This window comes from Zalophus californianus, chromosome 2 (assembly GCF_009762305.2).
Source record: "Zalophus californianus isolate mZalCal1 chromosome 2, mZalCal1.pri.v2, whole genome shotgun sequence".
Lineage (NCBI taxonomy): Eukaryota > Metazoa > Chordata > Mammalia > Carnivora > Otariidae > Zalophus > Zalophus californianus.
The window spans coordinates 173604167-173624124 of NC_045596.1; the positions used below are offsets into that span (position 1 = coordinate 173604167).

Sequence of the window (19958 nt, forward strand, 5' to 3'; positions counted from 1 at the left end):
TAATTAAGTTTACATGAGATCATGAGGACCCTCATGACAGGATTGCTGCCTTTATAAGAAAAGACACAAAAGAGCTTGTATCTTCTCTCTCTCTCTTTCCCGCACACACATGCACCAAGGAAAAGCCATGTGAGGACACAGCAAAAAGGCAGCTATCTAAACCCAGTAAGAGCTCTCAATAGACAAAATGACCCTCTTGGTGCCTTGATCTTGAACTTCCAGTCTCCCAATCTGTGAGAAATAAATTCCTGTTTAACCCACCCAGTCTATGGTATTTTGGTATGGCTGACTAAGACACTACTATCCATAAGTACTCATTCAGACTTCCAGCTTTAAATACTATCTATATGTTAGAGGCATACAAAATTCCACCTCCATTCCCAATCTCTCCTATGAAATAAAGATTTGTAAATAACTGTGAATTTGACATTCCCACTTAGATATTTAATATACATCTCAAAATGTAAACACGGCCACAAAAGAATGAATAACTTCACCTTCCAGTTCTACTCTTCTCCCAATCTTGTCCATCTTAGTAAATGTCAATACCATCCACTCAGTCACTCAGAATGAAAATTTTGGAGTTACCCTCTAATTCTGTATTTCCTTTGCTCCAATCGCTTAAGCCAGTTCATCGGCAAATCTTGCCCCTCTCTCTTCAAAACATGTTTAGGATCTCCTCTGCATCTCTACTACCACCACCATAACTGAGCCACCATCACCTTCCACCAGGACTACTGTAATGGTTTTCTAACTGGCTTCTATCCTTTTCATATGTAATCCATTTCCACACAGCAGTTATGTAATACTCTAAAAATTTAAATCAAGTCAATTACTCCCCAGCAGAATGCCCTCCAATGAGTTCTTGGATTTACAATTAAATGAAAACTCCTAGCCAAGCTATAAAGCCCCATGATCTGGCCCTGCCTCCCTTTCCAAACTTATTTTGTACCAGCTTGCTCTTCACACTTTATCCTCCAACCTGTGGTCTATTCAAGAAACAAAGAAAGTCATGCCATCCTCAGGGTCATCATGTTAGATGTTTGCCATCTCTGAAATTCCACCCCCTACCCCCCAATCCTTGCATGAGTAGTTCTTCCTTGTCATTCAGATCTCACTTTAAATTCATCTCATTCTCAAATGCCCAATCTAATATTGTCATCTAGTTATTCTGAGGTCATATCATCCTATTTTAACTATCTATATAATATTTCTTTCATGTATGAGTTTAATGTCATTAAAGTAACCTCATTGGTAATGAGGACCTCTTGTAGATATCTTGCTTACTCTGGAATCACCCTTATTTAAATGGTACTTGGAACAACGAGTATATCTTAAATATATGGATAGCTGGGTGGATACATGGCTGAATAAATAAATAAATAACGTGTAGGAATTGGCAGAGGTGGGAGTTCCTTGGAGAACAATACAGGTAATTAAAGCAATAAGACCTTCTCATTATCTTTTGGCATAGTTTGACTGGTCCACATATGTAGGAGGTATTCCAACATCTGGAGGCTTTTATTTTGAAGAGGAACTACTTCAACTTTTATATATATATATCTGCCTATAAAGAACTTTTTTCTTAAAGATTTTATTTATTTGACAGAGAGACACACAGCGAGAGAGGGAACACAAGCAGGGGGAGTGGGAGAGGGAGAAGCAAGTTTCCCGCCGAGCAGAGAGCCCGATGCGGGGCTCGATCCCAGGACCCTGGGATCATGACCTGAGCCGAAGGCAGACGCTTAACGACTGAGCCACCCAGGCGCCCCATAAAGAACTTTTAAACCACTTCTAAGTAAACACGATTTCTAAGCATCCTAAATAATAAATCATTATGCCTAAAATTAAACACTGTTATAGAAAAAAATGCATAGACATGACTTTGCTATCTTATCTTTTAAATTAATGAGTTCATGTATTTACTTTGAAAACTGTTTTGAGTATGTCCTATGTATAGTCACTACATAGAAACAGATTTTGACAGTAAGCATGACAGAAAAGGGATTCTTCTCTTCCTAGAACTTACAAGTAACAAGATACAAAATGCAGAATCAACCACCTATAGCTGAGCACAGCTCCCTGGCAGAGTATGAGATTCTTATATCTTGTTTTCTCATTTTTAAATTGATAAAGCTATACTCATTAGCTAATATATGTTTTACAAATACATATGTATATCCCCACAGATATATATATGTATATATACATATACAAAGACACACACATATATATAGATGTATATGCCTATATACTTATATAGACATATATATCTGTAAAATCATCCCTTGAAAAAGTGTGTTTTGGACCCATAAAAAATTAAGAACATTTGTTTTAACTCAATTTTGAATAGTCTATGAACATAACTAAGAAATTGCCACTATTTAACTTGAAAATTTCTAGCCTGCCATTGTACTGCCTTGAGAAAAACTTTTAATAGACTGCTGCCTCAATTTTTTAATCAGGAAAACATATTAGCAAAACAAACATCTCATTTTCAAACCAAGAGGAGATGATACAATAAATGTAAAATCCTGGGTCTTTTCACAAATCTAGTTTTATACAAAACAATAGTGATGAGGTAAGTAATAGAATAAAAAATATCTCCTAAATTATGTCATGAATATTTATTAACATCTCTTTAGGAAAGAAGGAAAATATTGCTTGGAAGAAACAACCCTGGGATATTAAACCAATAGCTATTTGAATTGTATATTCTCAAGTCATATGTGGATATCAGTTAAACCACATGGGTTCCTATCACTGCTATATTCCTTATGACATCTTATACGGCCCTAATGAAATGTAATGGGAAAAAAAATTACCTTGAAGTTGGTTATGGTGGGAGTAGTTATAGCTCGGAATTTGGCAAACGCTAGAAATCAAGGTTTTCCCCCTACTCAATCTTTTATTTCCTCCCACCTCCCACCGAAGAGCCGGATGTTACACCAGTACCCCACTGATTCTGATCCACAGATGCATGTACAAATCCTTTCTCCTACCATTATAAAAACATGTTGCACACATCACTGGGAGCCCTTGGAATGAAGTTTCAGATAGGTCTGAGTCTGATAGATGTTCTGAGATGGAATCACGCACCCTTAATGAAACTTCCTAGTTTGTAGAACAGTTTCTTCATAGTGAGAGAAGGAAGTAAAGGAAAGCAAGGAAGGCAAGGAGGGGAAGGGAGGGAAGGAAGGGGAGAGGAATTGAGAGAGGGAGAGGAAGAGTGGGAGGAAGACAGGGGGAGGGGAGAGGGAGAGGGAGGGAGAGGGAGGAGAGGGAGGAGGGGGAGGGAGGGGGAGGGAGGGAGGGAAGGAAGGAGAGAAATGAAAATGGAAGGGAGGGAGGGAGGAAGGGAGAAAAATCCACTTCTTCCCTAAAATTGTCTTTCTATTCCTCACTTATATAACCCTAGAATCTGACAGTATTATAAGCTTGTAAATCTCCCTTCGCTGTAAAGATGGTTGATTAAACTGCATTCCTGTTAATTAAAATAAAAGATAGTTTTAAGTGAAGATAGAAAACAAATTCTCTATTTGAAAGAGCACTGGTGCATAGATTTGAATATTACACTCTATAAAGACAGCCCATTGTGCTAATAGCAAAGCAGTAAACATTACATTATCTCTGATGTGTCCTTCCATCCATTCACACACAAACACAATAATTTATCACAAAGACTCACTTCCACACACCCCCCAGCCAGAGAATGGAGACAGGACTTACTGGTTAGGAAACAAAAAGCATATCTAAATATTTGTTATTATCTTAAAATTACAGTGCTTCTTAAAATTATGGGCCCTGAGTGGATCTGTCCCTTTGTGCTTCCTGTCTTTTGCCAGGGCCAGAGAACATTCTAGTCTCTGCTGTGCTTCATTTGCATTTACATAAAGGTGTAACTCCCACATGCCAATCTCACACCTTTTTAGTAATTAGCATGGAATGCAGAAAAGAACCTCGCCTTAGGAACCAGGCAGTTGGTGTTAAAATCCTGTCTATTTCAATAGTTGTATGACACTGGAAAGTCAGGCACTAAATCTGAAATGTTTTCTTTCCTGGCAGTTGGGAATCTTCCTATCGACTTCACAAACTTAGCTTGGAAATAGCACATGTGAAAGAGGCAGGACATGGTATGTAATGTATAAGTCCTCCACAAGAGTTCTTAACTTTTCTTTTTTTCTGATTTTTATTTCTTCTCAACAATGGCAGAACAATATCTAACCTGCTAGGACAAGAAAATAATGGCTGCAGGCCAGTTAGTAAAAACATCCAGATGATCATCCCAAAAGGGGATTTGAATTTGAATCTTATTTATTATTTACAGTAGACTTGATTATTCTTAAAAAACAAACAAAACTGTGTCTTTTTAATTTTCCTTTCAGTGGCCTTTAGGAGTTGCTTGGGTTTCTTTGTTTCCAGCCTGGGGGGTGGGGGGGGTGGATTGGGGAAAGAATCCAGAAGCTCTTTTAATAAAATGGCTGCAGAAAAAAGTTTAGAGTTCACAGTTCCTGATTAGGAAGAACCTCAGTAATAATGCACAAGGGAGGAAATAATTATCATTGTATAGTATTCCTATCACACAGGATGGTTATTATGTGCTTTATCAACATTGAAACTCAATCCTCCAATAGCTGTGGGAATAAAAAAACAATAGTAATACTAACAGAGGCATTAATATAAATGACATATCCCCTTTTATTTGCTTGTATGCCTTTCTCTTGGAGATCTTAAATGCTTTTCACATATTAGTGTACCGAGTCTTAGAAGAAATGAAAATGTAATTAGCCACAAGTTTTTACAAACATCAACATGGAAATTGATGGAATGAGAGAGACAGGTTTGGTAAAACAGGAGATCCTCTTCGGAAACTCATTTCTTTTCATTACCTTTGGGTAGTCACTGGGCATTAGACTTTATGGATACTTAACTCAACATGGAGATAAAAATGCAACTTGCTGCCCTGCACCACTTTACGGTCTACTGAAAGGGAAGAAGGAGAGGTGCGTTCACACGAATAGAACAGGTATAGGCAATAATGCAATTCACTTCTACAGAGCCCCAATTTCCAGCTGTTTAACTAAGGACTTATATTTATTCCTCATTAATAAATGCTTTTGAAAATGAGAACATTAGTGCATTTTCATAATCGTGTTTGATTTTTTAAGATACTAATATTTATTTGATCCTGGGGAACCATGCCCAGCAAATACATTTGTAGGTCCTAAATTAAGCTTCATCAAGGCAGAAATTTTTGATAACAGCAGTATTATCTGTAAATTTAAAGTATGGTGAGTACCTTGTATAAGATTCAGTTCATTAATTTGCCAACAGAGCTTCCTTTTTGTTATATATGGTTTTAGCAGCTCTGCCTTTTGCCATATGGTGGTATGCTTGCACGCACATGCACACCCAACCAAGTCAGAATTAGAGGCTCCTACTTAGACGTTTAACTTAGGAACACAATCCATTCCTAAAGCCGAAAGAATATGCAGCCACACATATTTAGGGAAAGGTGGGGAGGAATAAGGCTGGTATTTGGCTAAATTAATCTGAAACTCTAAGAGAACCTAAAAGGGATGGGATTTGAAAAAGTGCCTTGGTCAGTTACTCAACTATAATCCCCCTTGTCTGAAATAGACATTCACATTCTCTAAAACTTCTATTTCAACAAAGTTAGTCTACATTATAGATTCTTACTCATAGCCATCTGAAAGATTATGAGGGATTCTTAGAGGGACTGCTGAGAATTCTTCTTAGAGAGATTGCTGAAGTAGTTCTAAGCTTGAAACGAGGCCAGTGTGGACTATTCGGGTGGCAGCTGGAGATGATATCACCTGATATCACCACTAATTGAAACGAACATTAGAGAAGAGGATCAATTTACTACTTACCCAAATGCACAGCTTTCAAAGTTTTTAATTAAAACAAAAATAAATCTCTATTTCACTTTCTTTTACCCAATGTTAATCAGGAAAAATGTACTTTCTCTGAGTTTTTTGTTACATTTCCTTCTTGATTTTTGCATGGCTGCATACTATAAATTAGGGCATAATTTAGCACATCATTTGCTTTTCTTCATCTTACTTTGGTTTTCATAATCTGAGGCTTTGGGAAAAGACCTAATATATACATGAATCATCTTCAAGAAAAGAGTAAAGAATAGATTACAGGTCTAAAGAACTGTAAGTGACAAGACTGAACTTTTAGCCACAAAAATCCCCTGAATTTGGAGATCCGAATAAATGATATGTTACACTGCTGTCTTTTAACTATAACAATAACTACTGGAGGCGACATGAAGCTGCTAACGCACAACCTGCTGAGCTTGCATGTGCGGGGGGTGGGTCCCCGTGGCTTCCCACTGCGCCTCCAGGCCGCCGAGGTCCGCATCAACCCCGTGGAGTTCAACCCTGACTTCGTGGCGCGTATGATACCCAAGGTGGAGTGGGCGGCGCTTCTGGAAGCGGTGGATACCTTGCATCTGGTCGAGGTGCCCAAAGGGCCAATTGAAAGGTATGAGCACGATGAGAAATTCCTGAGGCAGATGCACCACGTGCTACTGGAGGTGGATGTGCTGGAGGGCACCTTGCAGTGCCCAGAGTCTGGATGTCTGTTCCCCATCAGTTGCGGGATCCCCAACATGCTGCTGAGTGATGAGGAAACCAAGACTTAATTGTGCCAGGCGCTAGTTTTTCAGTCTGTAACCCAGGAATGTTTTTGTTGATGTATATCCTGTTTGCTAGGTCTGTCGTGTATCCCCAAACCTGGACCCAGTGACACATGAAACACAGTGTTCTTGAGCTCGATATATTTCTTTTCTCATTAAAGGTTCAAAACCAAACCAAACCAAAACAAAAAAAACTACTAACTTAATTTGTTGTTAAATTTTTTAAATGCTAGAAGCACAGAATTTATATGATGATGGATTATAATTTAGTATTTGGCAAGTTGGCCAAGAAATCGTTTCTTGTCATCCAAAAACTACATCTGGAAAAGGCAGGTGTCTTTAGAGTGCTTTAGACAAATCACAGTCACACAATATTTTTTATTTGGAATAATTAGCCACTGGGGTTTTTGCACAATATAAAAAATTAAGGGATGTGTGTATACATACACACAATCACACATATATTATTTAAGCAAATTAACTGATTAGATCTATACAAGTTTTTATCATAATCAGAAGAAGTCTTTTCTGTCTATAACTTATATTAATTAAATACTAATTTACTGATTTACCAAGTGGTTATGGGTTGAACTGTGTCCCTTAAAATATATACTGAAGTCCCAACCTCTTATAACTGTAAATGTATCTTTATTTGGAAATAGGATCTTTGGAGATGTAATCAAGTTAGATGAGGTCAGGGGGTGGGCCCAAATTCAATGTCACTGGTATTCTTATAGGAAGAGGGAAATGCCAGGTGAGAGGAGAGTCAGAGTTTGGAGTGATGCAGTTACCAGCCAAGGAACACTAAGGATTGATTCCAGCCACAACCAGAAGCTATAGAGGCAAGGGAGAATTCTATCCAGAGTCTCAGAGGGAGCATGGCTCTGCTGACACCTTAATTTCAGACTTAGTTTCCAGAACTCTGAGAAAATAAATTTTTGTTGTTTTAAGACATCCAGTGTGTTACGGCAGTCGTACGAAACTAATACACCATCCGACTGGTCATTCAAAAATATTTCTTGAGTACTGTATATAAACTTGAAATCGTGCTAGCTGCAGAGTTTTACAATACTGACTTCTACAGATGATGTCTGTGCCTCTGTGGAGGAAAAGCAATCAGATAAAACATCTGGGGACAGTACAGAGTCTTGTGGGAGTACAAATCAGAGGCTTCTAATAGAGGACCATGGAAGCCTTCCCACTGAAAGTGACTCTCTATGAAATCTGGATGATGAGTGGGAGTTAGCTAAGAACAGGGGGAAGCTGGTTCTAGACCAAGGCCTGTTAAGGTCTGAAGAAGTAAGAGAGAAGGCTTCTAAGTTCAGTGCATTGTTAATATATCAGGAGAGAGATGCCACTGGCCAGAGCACCAACTGTGAAGGGTTTTGTAAGCCACTTACGGAGGCATGACTCTTGCTCTATGGGAGGGAGAAGATACCTTGGATTTTAATCAGATGGCTATGATCACACATACACTGAGAAAGACCATTCTGGTTGCGTTGTAGAAAATGGTCTACAAAGTGAGGAAGACTTGACACAGGCAGCTTGCATAGTGGGAAAACAGAACTCAACGAATATTCTGATTTGGATTTCCCCACTGTTTCAACTCCCAGAGCACTTTCATATCTAATGTTCACATCTAATTTTAGGTTTCTACCAAACTCTGGAGATAATGAGAAGAGGGATTACTCCCCACTCTACTTGGTCAAGAACTCTGGCACAGCAAAATGAAGCAATTTGTCCAAACCACACAGCTGGTTGACAATGAACCCGGGGTAGCAAATGTGTCCTCTTGGGGCCACGTATGTGCTTTGTTACATAGGAATGCACAGTGCCCACTAATTATAATCATACTGTCATCACAGAAGACATCACTGCATAAAGCCAGGATGATGCACTGGAAAGATCACACAATCCTGATCAGCTGTAACAGAGTGCCTGCCAGGACTCTCCACTCTTCCCTCCAGCACATACGTGCACAGCTCCACCAAGTAAAGGAAAATACCTCATGTTAGCTCCTGGGCTCAGGGAGGTGGCACCTAAACGTTACAGGGCAGGGCCTGGGGAAGAAGAATAATCTTGTCATGTCATTATCTCTGACTGTAAAATATATGTCCTTTACCAGATGCCACCAAAACTTGCTGGGAGAGGGAAGGGGTAGGGGAGAGTGAATGTTCTTTGTACGTGTCTTGCTCTAGTACATCTTTAGCTCTAGATGCAGTCACTAAGCAGGAAAAAAAAAAAGAAAAAAAAGAAAAACATAGTGTGTCCTTACTTTCATCCTATTCGGTTTCTGTTTTACATTTATATATTTGTGTGCCCATGTGAAGATTTGAAGCTATAGAAGCCTTCATTTCCTGCAAAAGTTCAGTTAAGCATGCACTCTGACCTCCAGGAAAGTGCAAAATCTCATGCTTATAGATTTGTAAACACACACACACACACACACACACACTCTCACACACGTGCACACATACAACCACACATATACACACATTCCATCCCAAAGAGAGGAGCTCAAATGGATTAAAAATCCAGAAACTACAGAGTGAAGGAAGTAAAAGGAAAGAAATAAAGCTTTATCTTCCTTGCTTTTGGTAAACCTGCTATGGATATTTTCTTTCCTCCTGAGGTTCATGGTGTGGTGACAGCGGTCTGTACTCATCATTTTCTTGTAAGGTCTAGCAGCCCCAGTGGTAAGGCTGCATTAAAGAAAGATATGGAGGGCTCAGATTAGGCTAACACTGTCCTAAACCTTTTGTTTTCATGCTTTTTGTAGTTGAAGAGGTAAAATCCAGAAGGCCAAATTCACTGCGTTTACCTAAGAAGAGTCTAAAGAAACATGCTACTAAGTTGTTCTCCATTCTGGCTTTTACCTAAAGAAGCAAAGGAATACTAAATTGATCTTATATGGTCTTGCCTTGCTCCCTGGGATAGAGCTCTACATATATGTTTGGGACCAAAGTCAATTAGTCGTGGAGTATTCATTTATCTGAAATGTCCCCTCTGTACATGTCTTCTTGGTGTCCTAGCAGAAGATGTCTGGTGAGGATTTAGAGATATGGGATGCAGTCCATCCCCACCTTAGAGATTTTCTCCCCATGTCAGTTGCAAAGCTCTTTTACAGCTGCTTGTTAATTGAAGAGAAACAGTGGAAGCCAGCAATACACAGTTCAAACACTGGGATGTTGGAAATACACTGATTTGTACTTGGCAGAGAGAAAACTGAAGAGGTAAACATCTTGCTGAAAACAACAATCAGCATGATGGAAAATGAGGCTCCTTTTCCAAGTCTTCAGCGTTAGGAATCAGAGTCACCATGGGCTAGGTTGTTGTTGGCATTAATGATGGACTTTAGATGGGTTTAAGTCACCACTTGGGTAAAGACAGCCAAGGCAAATCTTGCCTACATAGGACATGCTGGCTGATTAGGGCAGCCCTGGAGAATAGCCTTCTGGAAAAGGCACTGTCATCTGGATAAGAAGTAAGCTCTAAATCCCAACAGCTGTGATGATAAATAATCCTTCCACACTCTTTGGGAGGTGAGGAGACATTAACCTTGTATCTTGGCCAAATTTCATCTTATTATATTCTTCTTCCTTAAATCTGCCCTTGCTGCCCTCGCAAGAACAATTGGACATCATATATTGTTTGCTTTCCAGCCTAAAGTCAAGGCACTATTGTTGCCTAATAGCATTTTACGGTGGGTTAAGTGTTACATACTCATTCACATCATCCTAACAGAGGTGGGAGAGTACTCATTTATTAATAGCCTTTCTCTTTTACAGGATGCAGAGAAAATGTATTAAACCCACAAAATCCCTAGAGTTTGTTCCCTAGCATTTTCTTCATTTGTTCAACAACAGTTACAAAGTACCTACTAGTTCTAGTTTTGGGATAATACAAACATAAACAAGGCATGGCCCCTCCATAGACACAGGCATGTAATGAATTAAGGAGGGCTATAGAAGAGGTATGTCCAGGGCACGGAAGAAGCACAGAGAAAAGAGAATTGAATCTTCACAACAAAATGGAAGACTCAACATGCTGAATGAAAAAAAGCTTAATCAATAAATAACAAAATATTTACAGGGCCCAACAATCTTATTATGACAAGATCTTTCAAGAAAACTTAGAAACTAAGCCATAATACAATCATATGCCGGAAGGCTGACATGACTGATGAGGACACAGACAGATTGATGGTAATAAAAAGGGGTTTCCTCTCATCCAAGGACTTACTTGGGAGCAGAGTAAAATGAGCACAGACAGAAAGATGGTGTGGTGGTGGGGTGGGCAGGAAAAAAGTTCCATCAAGGGAACAACTAAATGGGAATCAACAAAGAAATAAAGTCCGTTGAAGTGTGGACTATAGATCAGGTCATATTATGATGGTTGTTTATGTCAGACTGGGGAATGTGGACTTGATTTGTCATAGCAGATTTTTATAGCTTATAATAAAAAGTAGAGGAGTGATGTCCACTCTGGATGGAGATTGGACTGGATAATATTTGTGATCTATGTATAATCTGTCAACAAAATGCCGAAATGATTCCTAAAGACCGAGTTTCAAGGCAGCAACACCTCATGGAAAGATAACTCAGCAATCCAAGTTTATAAAGATAAAAGCCAGGAACACATGATAGTGAGGCAGGCTCAGGAATCAAATAGACCTCTTGTAGGACCTTTGCCAAGTGACGAAGACCGTAAATTTCTTTGAATGCCATTTTCTCATCTGTACAATGGAGATGATAATAGAGCTTGGAGATAATAAAAGAGCTTATCACATAGGTTGTAAGAGAATTAAATGAGGCAACACAGGGAAAGCACTTTGTTAGTTCTGGGACACTGCGAGCACATAAGAAATATTAACTACTTTTGTTGTGATAATGATGGTTGCCGTTGAAACACGGAAGAAAGGCTTAGAGAAGTTACTGAGATGGAGGGTTTAATAGGATAGGGTGACCGATTGAAAAGAGAGGGACAGATTCACTGTATAGATGCAGTGAATGACCTGGCCCACAGAACGAGGTTGAGAGCACAAGGGGAATGCTGTGACAAACTCAGACTTCAACCTCACGTCAGGCTTGGAGAATCTTCTACAAGAGCACTGAGTGCACTGGGTACTCATCAAGAAGCACCAATTAATTGCACGGAAATACTGAAACACTATTTTTGCTCTGGGGATTTGATTTGTCATTGTTCAGACTTGGTACATGGCTAAAGAATGCTTTGAAAGGAAGAAAAGTAATGAAGGAATGAAATGCAAGAGATTTGAAGTTAAAGTATTACCAGGTTCTTTAGCTTGTACTAAATTAGGTTGCCACATGTCATTTATGCAAAATTTCATTATATTCAGGCTTGCATTATGGAGGGTTTCTAGAATGAAGGGAAAAGAAAGAAAATGAATTTAAATGTCCCGACTTCTATTCATAAATAATTTTTTCAGTTTAAGGATGTTTCATAGGTGATTGTACTGAGAACAAAAGGAATAAATTGTCACTATTTTATTTTGCCAGTCATTTGTCAAACTTCCCCCTTGAGTTCAGCTCGGAGAAGATAGTAATTCACTTGTCCCTTTAACAACACAGTTCTGAATAACTATAAAATTCTGGAATTAATGTCAGTGGTTTTTTTTTTTTTAAAGCAAATAGTGAAAAGACCAAGGAGATAAAACTTCACCTAGGGGTGCCTGGGTAGCTCAGTTGTTAAGCGTCTGCCTTCGGCTCGAGTCATGATCCCAGAGTCCTGGGATCGAGCCCCTCATCGGGCTTCTCCCTCTCCCACTCCCCCTGCCTGTGTTCCCTCTCTCGTTGTGTCTCTCTCTGTCAAATAAATAAATAAAATCTTAAAAAAAAAAAAACTTCACCTACGAACATTTCTCAAAGAAATTTTGACTTCTTTGATAAATTGTAACTTAGAGAATAAATTATAGACTAAAATAGAATAAAGCCACAATAAATAATACTTTGATATAGGAATGTTTGTGATAACTGTACTAGAAGACATAGTAAAGTAGGGAAAAGCTTGTATCTTTACAAGAATCACTGTGTATCTTATAGTTACAAATGTACATTGACAGCGATGTGTTCTCTTGGTGACTCAGATAACCATTAACAGCATCGCTGTCCTTGGCATGACTTTCCAAAGTGGAAAACAACTCTCAGGAAAGTTCCTAACCAAATCAAAAGACAATCTTGTATCAAGACATATGGCAGTTTCACACACACTTTAAAAATTCAGAGTGCATTAAAAACCATAAAAATGTGTTTGTCTATCAAATAGAATTATAATCTAGCTCAGTCATAATCAGTAGGATTTTCAACTACATGACTGTCCTGGGGGAGATTACAAAGTCATGAGGGTTGTAAGAAAGAAAAAGAAAAAGCCTTCTTGGTAACCCTAAACCTGGCTATCTAGTTATAACAGCTCCTCCTGACACTGTGACAATGAAAAATGTCCCCACAAATTTCCAGAGCTCCCTTTTTGGGAGCGGTGCCACTCCTGTTGAGAACCAGTGGCATAGAGAAATTGAGTAGAATGTGCTGGAAAAAAAAAGGCATCTGGTGTTTGGTGGTTTTAGGGGTTTTTGTTTGTTTTGCTAAGTATTTATATTTGCTTTTGTGAAATTAAGGAACATTTCTGGAATTTATTTTCCCATTGCTGAGTTCAATGGATACTTAAAAGAGCTCTTAAATTATAGCTCAACTATAGAATCAACTCCATAAAACCCACAGTTAATCAGACTTTTTTTTAATATTCTGCTTTTAAAAGAAAAAGGAAAATCAATGAAACAGATTCTAATAAAGGAAATAATTAACAAGTAACTTTCCTGGCATACACATGCCAAATACTTTTCATTGTTTAACGTACTTTGAATTACTTGAGTGAATGAATATTTTGCCAAATCCCCTTTTCTTTATATTTTTATTACAACAAAAATGTTTAGAATGATAATGTCAAAAATATCTGTGCTAGGGTTTCTTAATCTGGGGTCTATTGCCAGAGGCTCAAAGGTGGGCTTGCAGGGGTCTGTAAATTGTATGCAAAATTCTCTCTCTCTCTCTCCCTCCCTCTCTCTCTCTCTGTCTCCATACTATCTGATAGTATCCACAGCTCTTGTATTCTCAAAATAGTATACATTTCAAGAATGTAAAACAAACAATGATCTACATTTTTCAGCCATTAAAATTAAATTTAACCCAACATTTTTGGTAATAAAGCAGAAAAGTGGCTCAGCAGTGTCTAGAATGATTTTTCACTATAGAAGTTAAAAGAAATAGGGAATTCAGAGTGACACTCAATAAAGCAGAAGATTAACTGGAACACTCCCAAAAATTGAGGTTTTGTGATTTACCTTACAAAGGTAAGGAAAAAAACAAAACAAAAAAACCACAAAAGTTTCCCAGTTAAATGACCAATCTCTGTGAATTCCCGGAGGGAGTGCTTAAGAGTAAATCACCTCTTAAGTCCCGAGGTTCTCCACGCACTCAGTGTGATGTTGCTGTTGGTTGCCACCCAGTTGAGTTAAAATGCTTTATCTTCACATACAGACTACACTGAATGGAAATAAAAACATCTTAATATTAAATGCTATTGTACTTACTGTTTCCCAATGATTCTGCCTTTCTCCTACCGACATACAAGACCATGTAGGGACTAATATACCTTGCATATTTTTATGCAACAACAGATTAAAGCAAGGTGTACATAATTAGTGCAGTTTATAACCACTGCATCCCTTCTATGACACAAATGGATACGAAAGGCTAATGACCAGAATCCTTCCTTCCATAATAAGTGAAATCCCAGCAGATGAAGTAGGTGTGGAGCCTGAATGTTCTTTGCTCATGTGCCTTCCAAACGGAAATCCCAACAAGCAGAGTTTATACAATGCCCTACCTGGAGAAAACATTCAGAGGCACATTGTGCTAGAGACATTTAGATGACCTACAATATTTCTATCCTTCTGCAAAATTAGCCTTCTTCTGTCCACACTGTGACAATCACTTTCATGTATAGGCAGTGCAACCAACCTTTGTCCTGTCTCCTACTAATGTAGCAATGGGCCAATGTCACGCTAAATCCACAGGCTTGTGGGGAGAGTGAGCTGCAATTCAGTCTTGCAATCAGAAATATAAATCTTCTTCAGAGATTCCAAATTGCTGGTTACTATCATTCAGTTCCCACATTTGGAGAAAGAAAGGTGATTGCACTCCAGCAAAAGTGACTAAGTGCTCCATATGAACATCTATTTGGGGAGAAAAGGAACATCATCAGGGTGCAAGGTTGTTTTGCAGACTTTTAGAATTTTATTTCGTCCTCACAATCCTGAAAGAGAACTATTAGCATTCCAAAATTACTGATGCAGAATCTAAGCCTCGGAGAGGTGACAGAGCTAGTTAAGTGGTCAAACAGATGTGTTTATCCAGGTTTGTCAAATGATTCCCAAACTGACGTTGTCTCATTTTGCTGACATATGATTTTTATAAAGGCATGAAATGTAAACTTGAAAGTTCTCTAGTGTAAACGTGGAAACCTAAAGATACCTAAGACACATTTCTTTAAAACTGTTTTCATAAGAATAAGGCACATATATTTGAAACAGTGGGGCAACTAGAATAAGCATAAATTGATCACTGGAGTGGAATAAGTAACAAGAAATAGCATAATATAGAGAGTTCTTTATTTCTTTCAACAACTCCTTGATTAAATATTCATTTAAAGCTAAGAAAACTCAGGCTTAGGTAGATTTAAGTATACTGCCCAAGGCCGTATCACTAGCAAACGGCAAGTACAGTATTTTAATTCACATTGCCAATTTGTTATTCATGACATCATGCTAACAGATTTGATTATTTAGAAGAGACTAACCCCTAGAATGAACAGATCAAAAACTTTAAAATGGATCAAACACAATGGAAGTTTATTTATCTATTTATTTTGCTCACCTAATAAATAGTAGCAGGTGAGAAAACACTGGGGTAGCTCTCTTCCACACAGTCAACCAGGGACTCAGGCTGAGCAGGGCTCTGCCATCCTTGACACATGGTTTCCAGTTCTCCTGGGTGTTATTTCCATTTCAGCTAGCTGAAGGGGAAAGGCCATGGAGAGCACACAAGGGAAGTTTTGACAGGTCAAACCTGGTGGTATACATCAGATCTTTGTGTGTTCCATTAGTTAGAACTTATGTATTATGGCCACACCTAAGAGAAGTTGAAAATATAGTTTAGACATGTCCAGAAAGAAAGGAGAACATGATTTGGGTGAAGAAACTAGTCTCGACCCACAGTGACTTAGAAAAATGAATTTCTTTTAAAAATTAGAAAAGAGGCCCCAAAATAATGAAAACTACTAGAAATTTTTGGGAAAAGCATGGCAAGTGTTTGTATTAGCTAATAACCCAGGCTCTGCAATTAGGTAGCCTTAAGCCCCCAATCATTGTATGATTTTAGATTTAACCTTCTCTGTATCTTAATTTTCTCATTATTAAAATGGGGACAGAAGTACTTACTTCATAGGATTTAATGAGAAAAAAACACAGTAGAGAAAGCTAACGGCCTATGACATCCATTCTCTCCTTTTTTTTAAATAATAGGATCTCCTAGGTTTGAGGTGGATATATGCTCCCCAGGCAGAGACTACATTTCCCAGACTTCCTTGTAAATTGGGCATGGCCATATCAGTAAATTCTGGGCAATGAGATATGAGCATAATACAAGCAAGATCCTTAACAGGAACCTGTTTTGCCTCCATTTTCTCTTTTGTAGGGATGTCTCTTTTCTGAGGGGATGGACCATGGGTGAGAAAAAATGAGCCACGTTCCAGCCTACAGAGCAAGGAACACCTTGAAGGATGTTAAGGCAATGCCATAGAAGGTACCGGAGCTTCTGGATGACCCTGGCAAAGAAAACTGCCCTAACTTCCTGCATTGTCTTCCATTTTAGACTTTTATGTGAAAAAGAAATGATCTTTCTTGTTTAAAGAAGTCATTTCAGCCTCTGTTAAAGCATCCAAATAAATACCTAGCTATTACAACCTCTAAAGCACCTAGAACAGTGCCTTGCCACACAGCAAATGTTGCACAAATGAAGACAATTGTCAATATTTCATGAGGATCCTACACCTAGAGTCCATTTCCCATATATATTCTGAGGGGTGCTAATTTATAATGATAAGCATTTTAGAATAAAAAGAGACTTTTGGGTAGAGAGAGTGAAATAATTTTGAGAAATACTGAGTTAAAAGAATGTCTTAGTCTTAAATCTACTAAGGTTAGTTACTGCTCTTCAGGGAAAGAGTGTATAGGGTTTTCTGAACTTGTTAGGACACAACATCTTATTCAAGAAGCATAACATGAAGATAGTGTTCCATGGACACAATTTGGGAAAGTATTCTACTAGAGATTGAATTTTAAAAATTCAGAGAATCAGGCTAATATTGTGCTGAAAGAACACTCTACACTTATAGCAGGGCAGTTAAGTACATAAAAGAATGCTAATTCATATTTATTATAATTAAAAGCTGTATTTCCACATTCCTTATACTGTCTTCAAAACAAACACTGTGAGTCACTAAATATAACAACTTCTGAATTAATCATGAATTTCAAAATCAAGTAGCTCGTATTTCCTAAGCAACCAGAGAGGTAGAGAATCAGAAGTGGAGAGAGAAAAAGGAAGGGGTAGAGTGGGTGGGTACAAAGTCATGGCTACTTTGATTTTGATGGAGAACATTTCTGATATATTTTTCTATCCAAACCACTCCAAGTAGATGGATTAATAAATTCATATTCAGGGAAAAATGCTTGCAAAGTAAATCCAACAACAACAAAACCACAAGGAAAAGAAACATGGAGTCAATTATGGCTAACATGTCAAGCTGACCACAAATTCCTAGATTAATAAGAATGTTCTGTGCATATCACTATGGATCTCCCTTAGAGACATTCTGATAGATAAATACCACAATTGGGTGACTTTACAAGTTATATTAAGTCCAGTGTAGCTAGGATTCCATTTTCAAGAGATAAACAACCTTTAAAATATAGAACAAATTATAAAATATGCTTCTATGAGTTTTGATAAAATTGATAAAACAGCCAACTAGAATATCATACTTCAACTCATTTTCTCCTACCATTGTAATACAAATTTGAGGAAAGAGAGTATGAATCTGTAGATACCTACTCAACATTTTAAGATGAGTTTATGTTTTTATAAGCCAGCTGTTAGAAGGGAAACAAAATTCTCTCTGGAAGGCACTTAAAGGGAAAATACTAACAGTTGAATAAAGGTGAGCCAATTAAACCACTTACTCATGCCTAATATAGTTCTGTGTAGTCTAAGCACCTGGTTTGGCATAAACATTTACTTTTTGCAGCATGATATTTAATCAGCTGGTCAGGTGGTGGTGAGCTCCATCCAGAAGGGTGGTTCTCTGTGACCTTACTCTTTCCTTAATTGGAAACATTGTTTAATACTCTGTCTCTCCCATCCGACTTGTTCCTCAAGAATCTCCTCAGTGTATGACTATCGTGTACGAATCCCATTAGACCAGTCACACTCTCAAAACTCAACACTCCTTTAAGGGCTGGTGTGACAAACTCAGGGATTTAGGAAGTTTCCTGGGGTTTTCCACCAGGTACTGAAAGACAAAGGCAGTTTTAGGTCAGACTGGAGGAAAAGAAGGTAGGAGACAGAGACTCACAAGCCAAATATGAGACTTCCTCACCTTTAATTAGGGAATGGATAAACAGACAAATATCCTTACTTAGGTGACTTGGGAAAGTAGTAACTGATATGTTTGAAATATTTTAGGGCAATAGAATATGTTAGATGAATTAATATAATCCATCTGAACAGGAAAACTCAAAGAAACATGGAAGGCGGCATCAGAAGGGACTTTAAAACATCCAGAGATAAAGGGGCAAACCCAGAAGGTGGCGGATCTGAGCGAAAGATGCGAACTTGGGCTCTAATTCTGGGTTTTGCTTTGAGCTGTGGGCTTAATCACTTAGTTCAAAAACCCAAGAGTTTCATGTTCATATTCAAGGTGAATAAATGAATCACCTTGATCACCCCCCCAAAAAAAATCCAGAGAAATTTCTTTATTTTACAGATGAGAAGAAGAAATTGTAGAGGGGCTGATCTTCCCAACCAATCAGATAAATCAGTTCATGGTGAAATAAGAATGCAGTTCTTTAGCTCCCAGCTTGGGATAGAGGTTAAGAACATTGACTTGGCAGCCAGACCATCTTGTTTGAATCATGGCTCTACTACTAATTGGCTGTGCAAATTTGGGCAAGTTATTTGCCCTCTCCACCAATCTCTTAAGTTGGGAGACGAGGGTAATATTAGTGATCACCCCCATGGGTTGTTGTGAGGATAAAATAATCTATCTGTACAGTGCTCAATACAGCTCTGGCACAGTGTGAAGCATTAGCAATTTCTGCTCTTTTTCTCTGTCACCTGACATTGGCAAACACTATCAGTAAGTGGTAGAAATAGGCATTTGTCACTAGGGATACACAAAACCAGCAACTACATGAGTGTCCCTGCCCACTGTGCTATCAGACGGGCATGACAGCTTGGGAAGGCTGCCCTCAACCCTGGAGAGAGCTCTTGTGCGGTCTCAGAGGAGGCCACCAAGCAGAGAAATCCACATGACCTGTAGGTCTTTGCTAGTCCTCGGAACCATTGTTCTTCAGAGTTGGATGGATCCAAGAATGGCTGGGAACTTGAGTTTTTTTTGCCTGATGAAATAGACCAGGACTAGACAAGAGGCCAAAAATTCTTTCGCTAATCATTTTTCTATCATCATCAACCCATAGCTTACAATAGCCATCAGCCGGGTGGCTATGGCAAAATAAAGTAACTTGTGATTTTTCAGATCTGGAAGTGCTGGAAGGCTGATAATATTTGTTATTTGCCAATCTCATGGCTGTCTGAGAGCACAGTTATCTTTGCAGAGCCCTTTGATACCTTTGAAAAAAAGGAATGCCTGAAGCCCCTAGTTGCGCTCTTACTAATATGCTGATTCGAGGAGCTGCCTTATCTCATCACTTCCTCCCCATTCGCACCTTCCTCGGTGAGACGTGCTCTTTTTAAGGCATTCAGCTGTTAGGAGAAAGATGTTGCAGGGACAGATTTGCAGTGAATCATAGAAAAATAACATGTTATCTTAAAACTGTTTCTGTTCTTTGAACCTGACTGGCTTCTCTTTCAGCCAAGGCTGGTGACTCAGGCTCGGCCTGTTTAGGTGTAATCAAACACATTTAAGTAAATGT

General features: G+C 38.5%; 2 protein-coding genes across 3 annotated transcripts in view; one reads left to right on the top strand and one right to left on the bottom strand.

Moving 5' to 3' along the window:
- The window catches only part of NRG1 (neuregulin 1), a 1094991-nt gene that overhangs the window by 570642 nt on the left and 504391 nt on the right, over positions 1–19958 (bottom strand). The window lies entirely within an intron of this gene.
- Positions 6296–6824, top strand: LOC113924438 (multifunctional methyltransferase subunit TRM112-like protein). The gene has a single exon (XM_035726089.1). It carries the CDS (start codon positions 6299–6301, stop codon positions 6674–6676), a length of 378 nt encoding a protein of 125 aa, XP_035581982.1. The 5' UTR covers positions 6296–6298; the 3' UTR covers positions 6677–6824.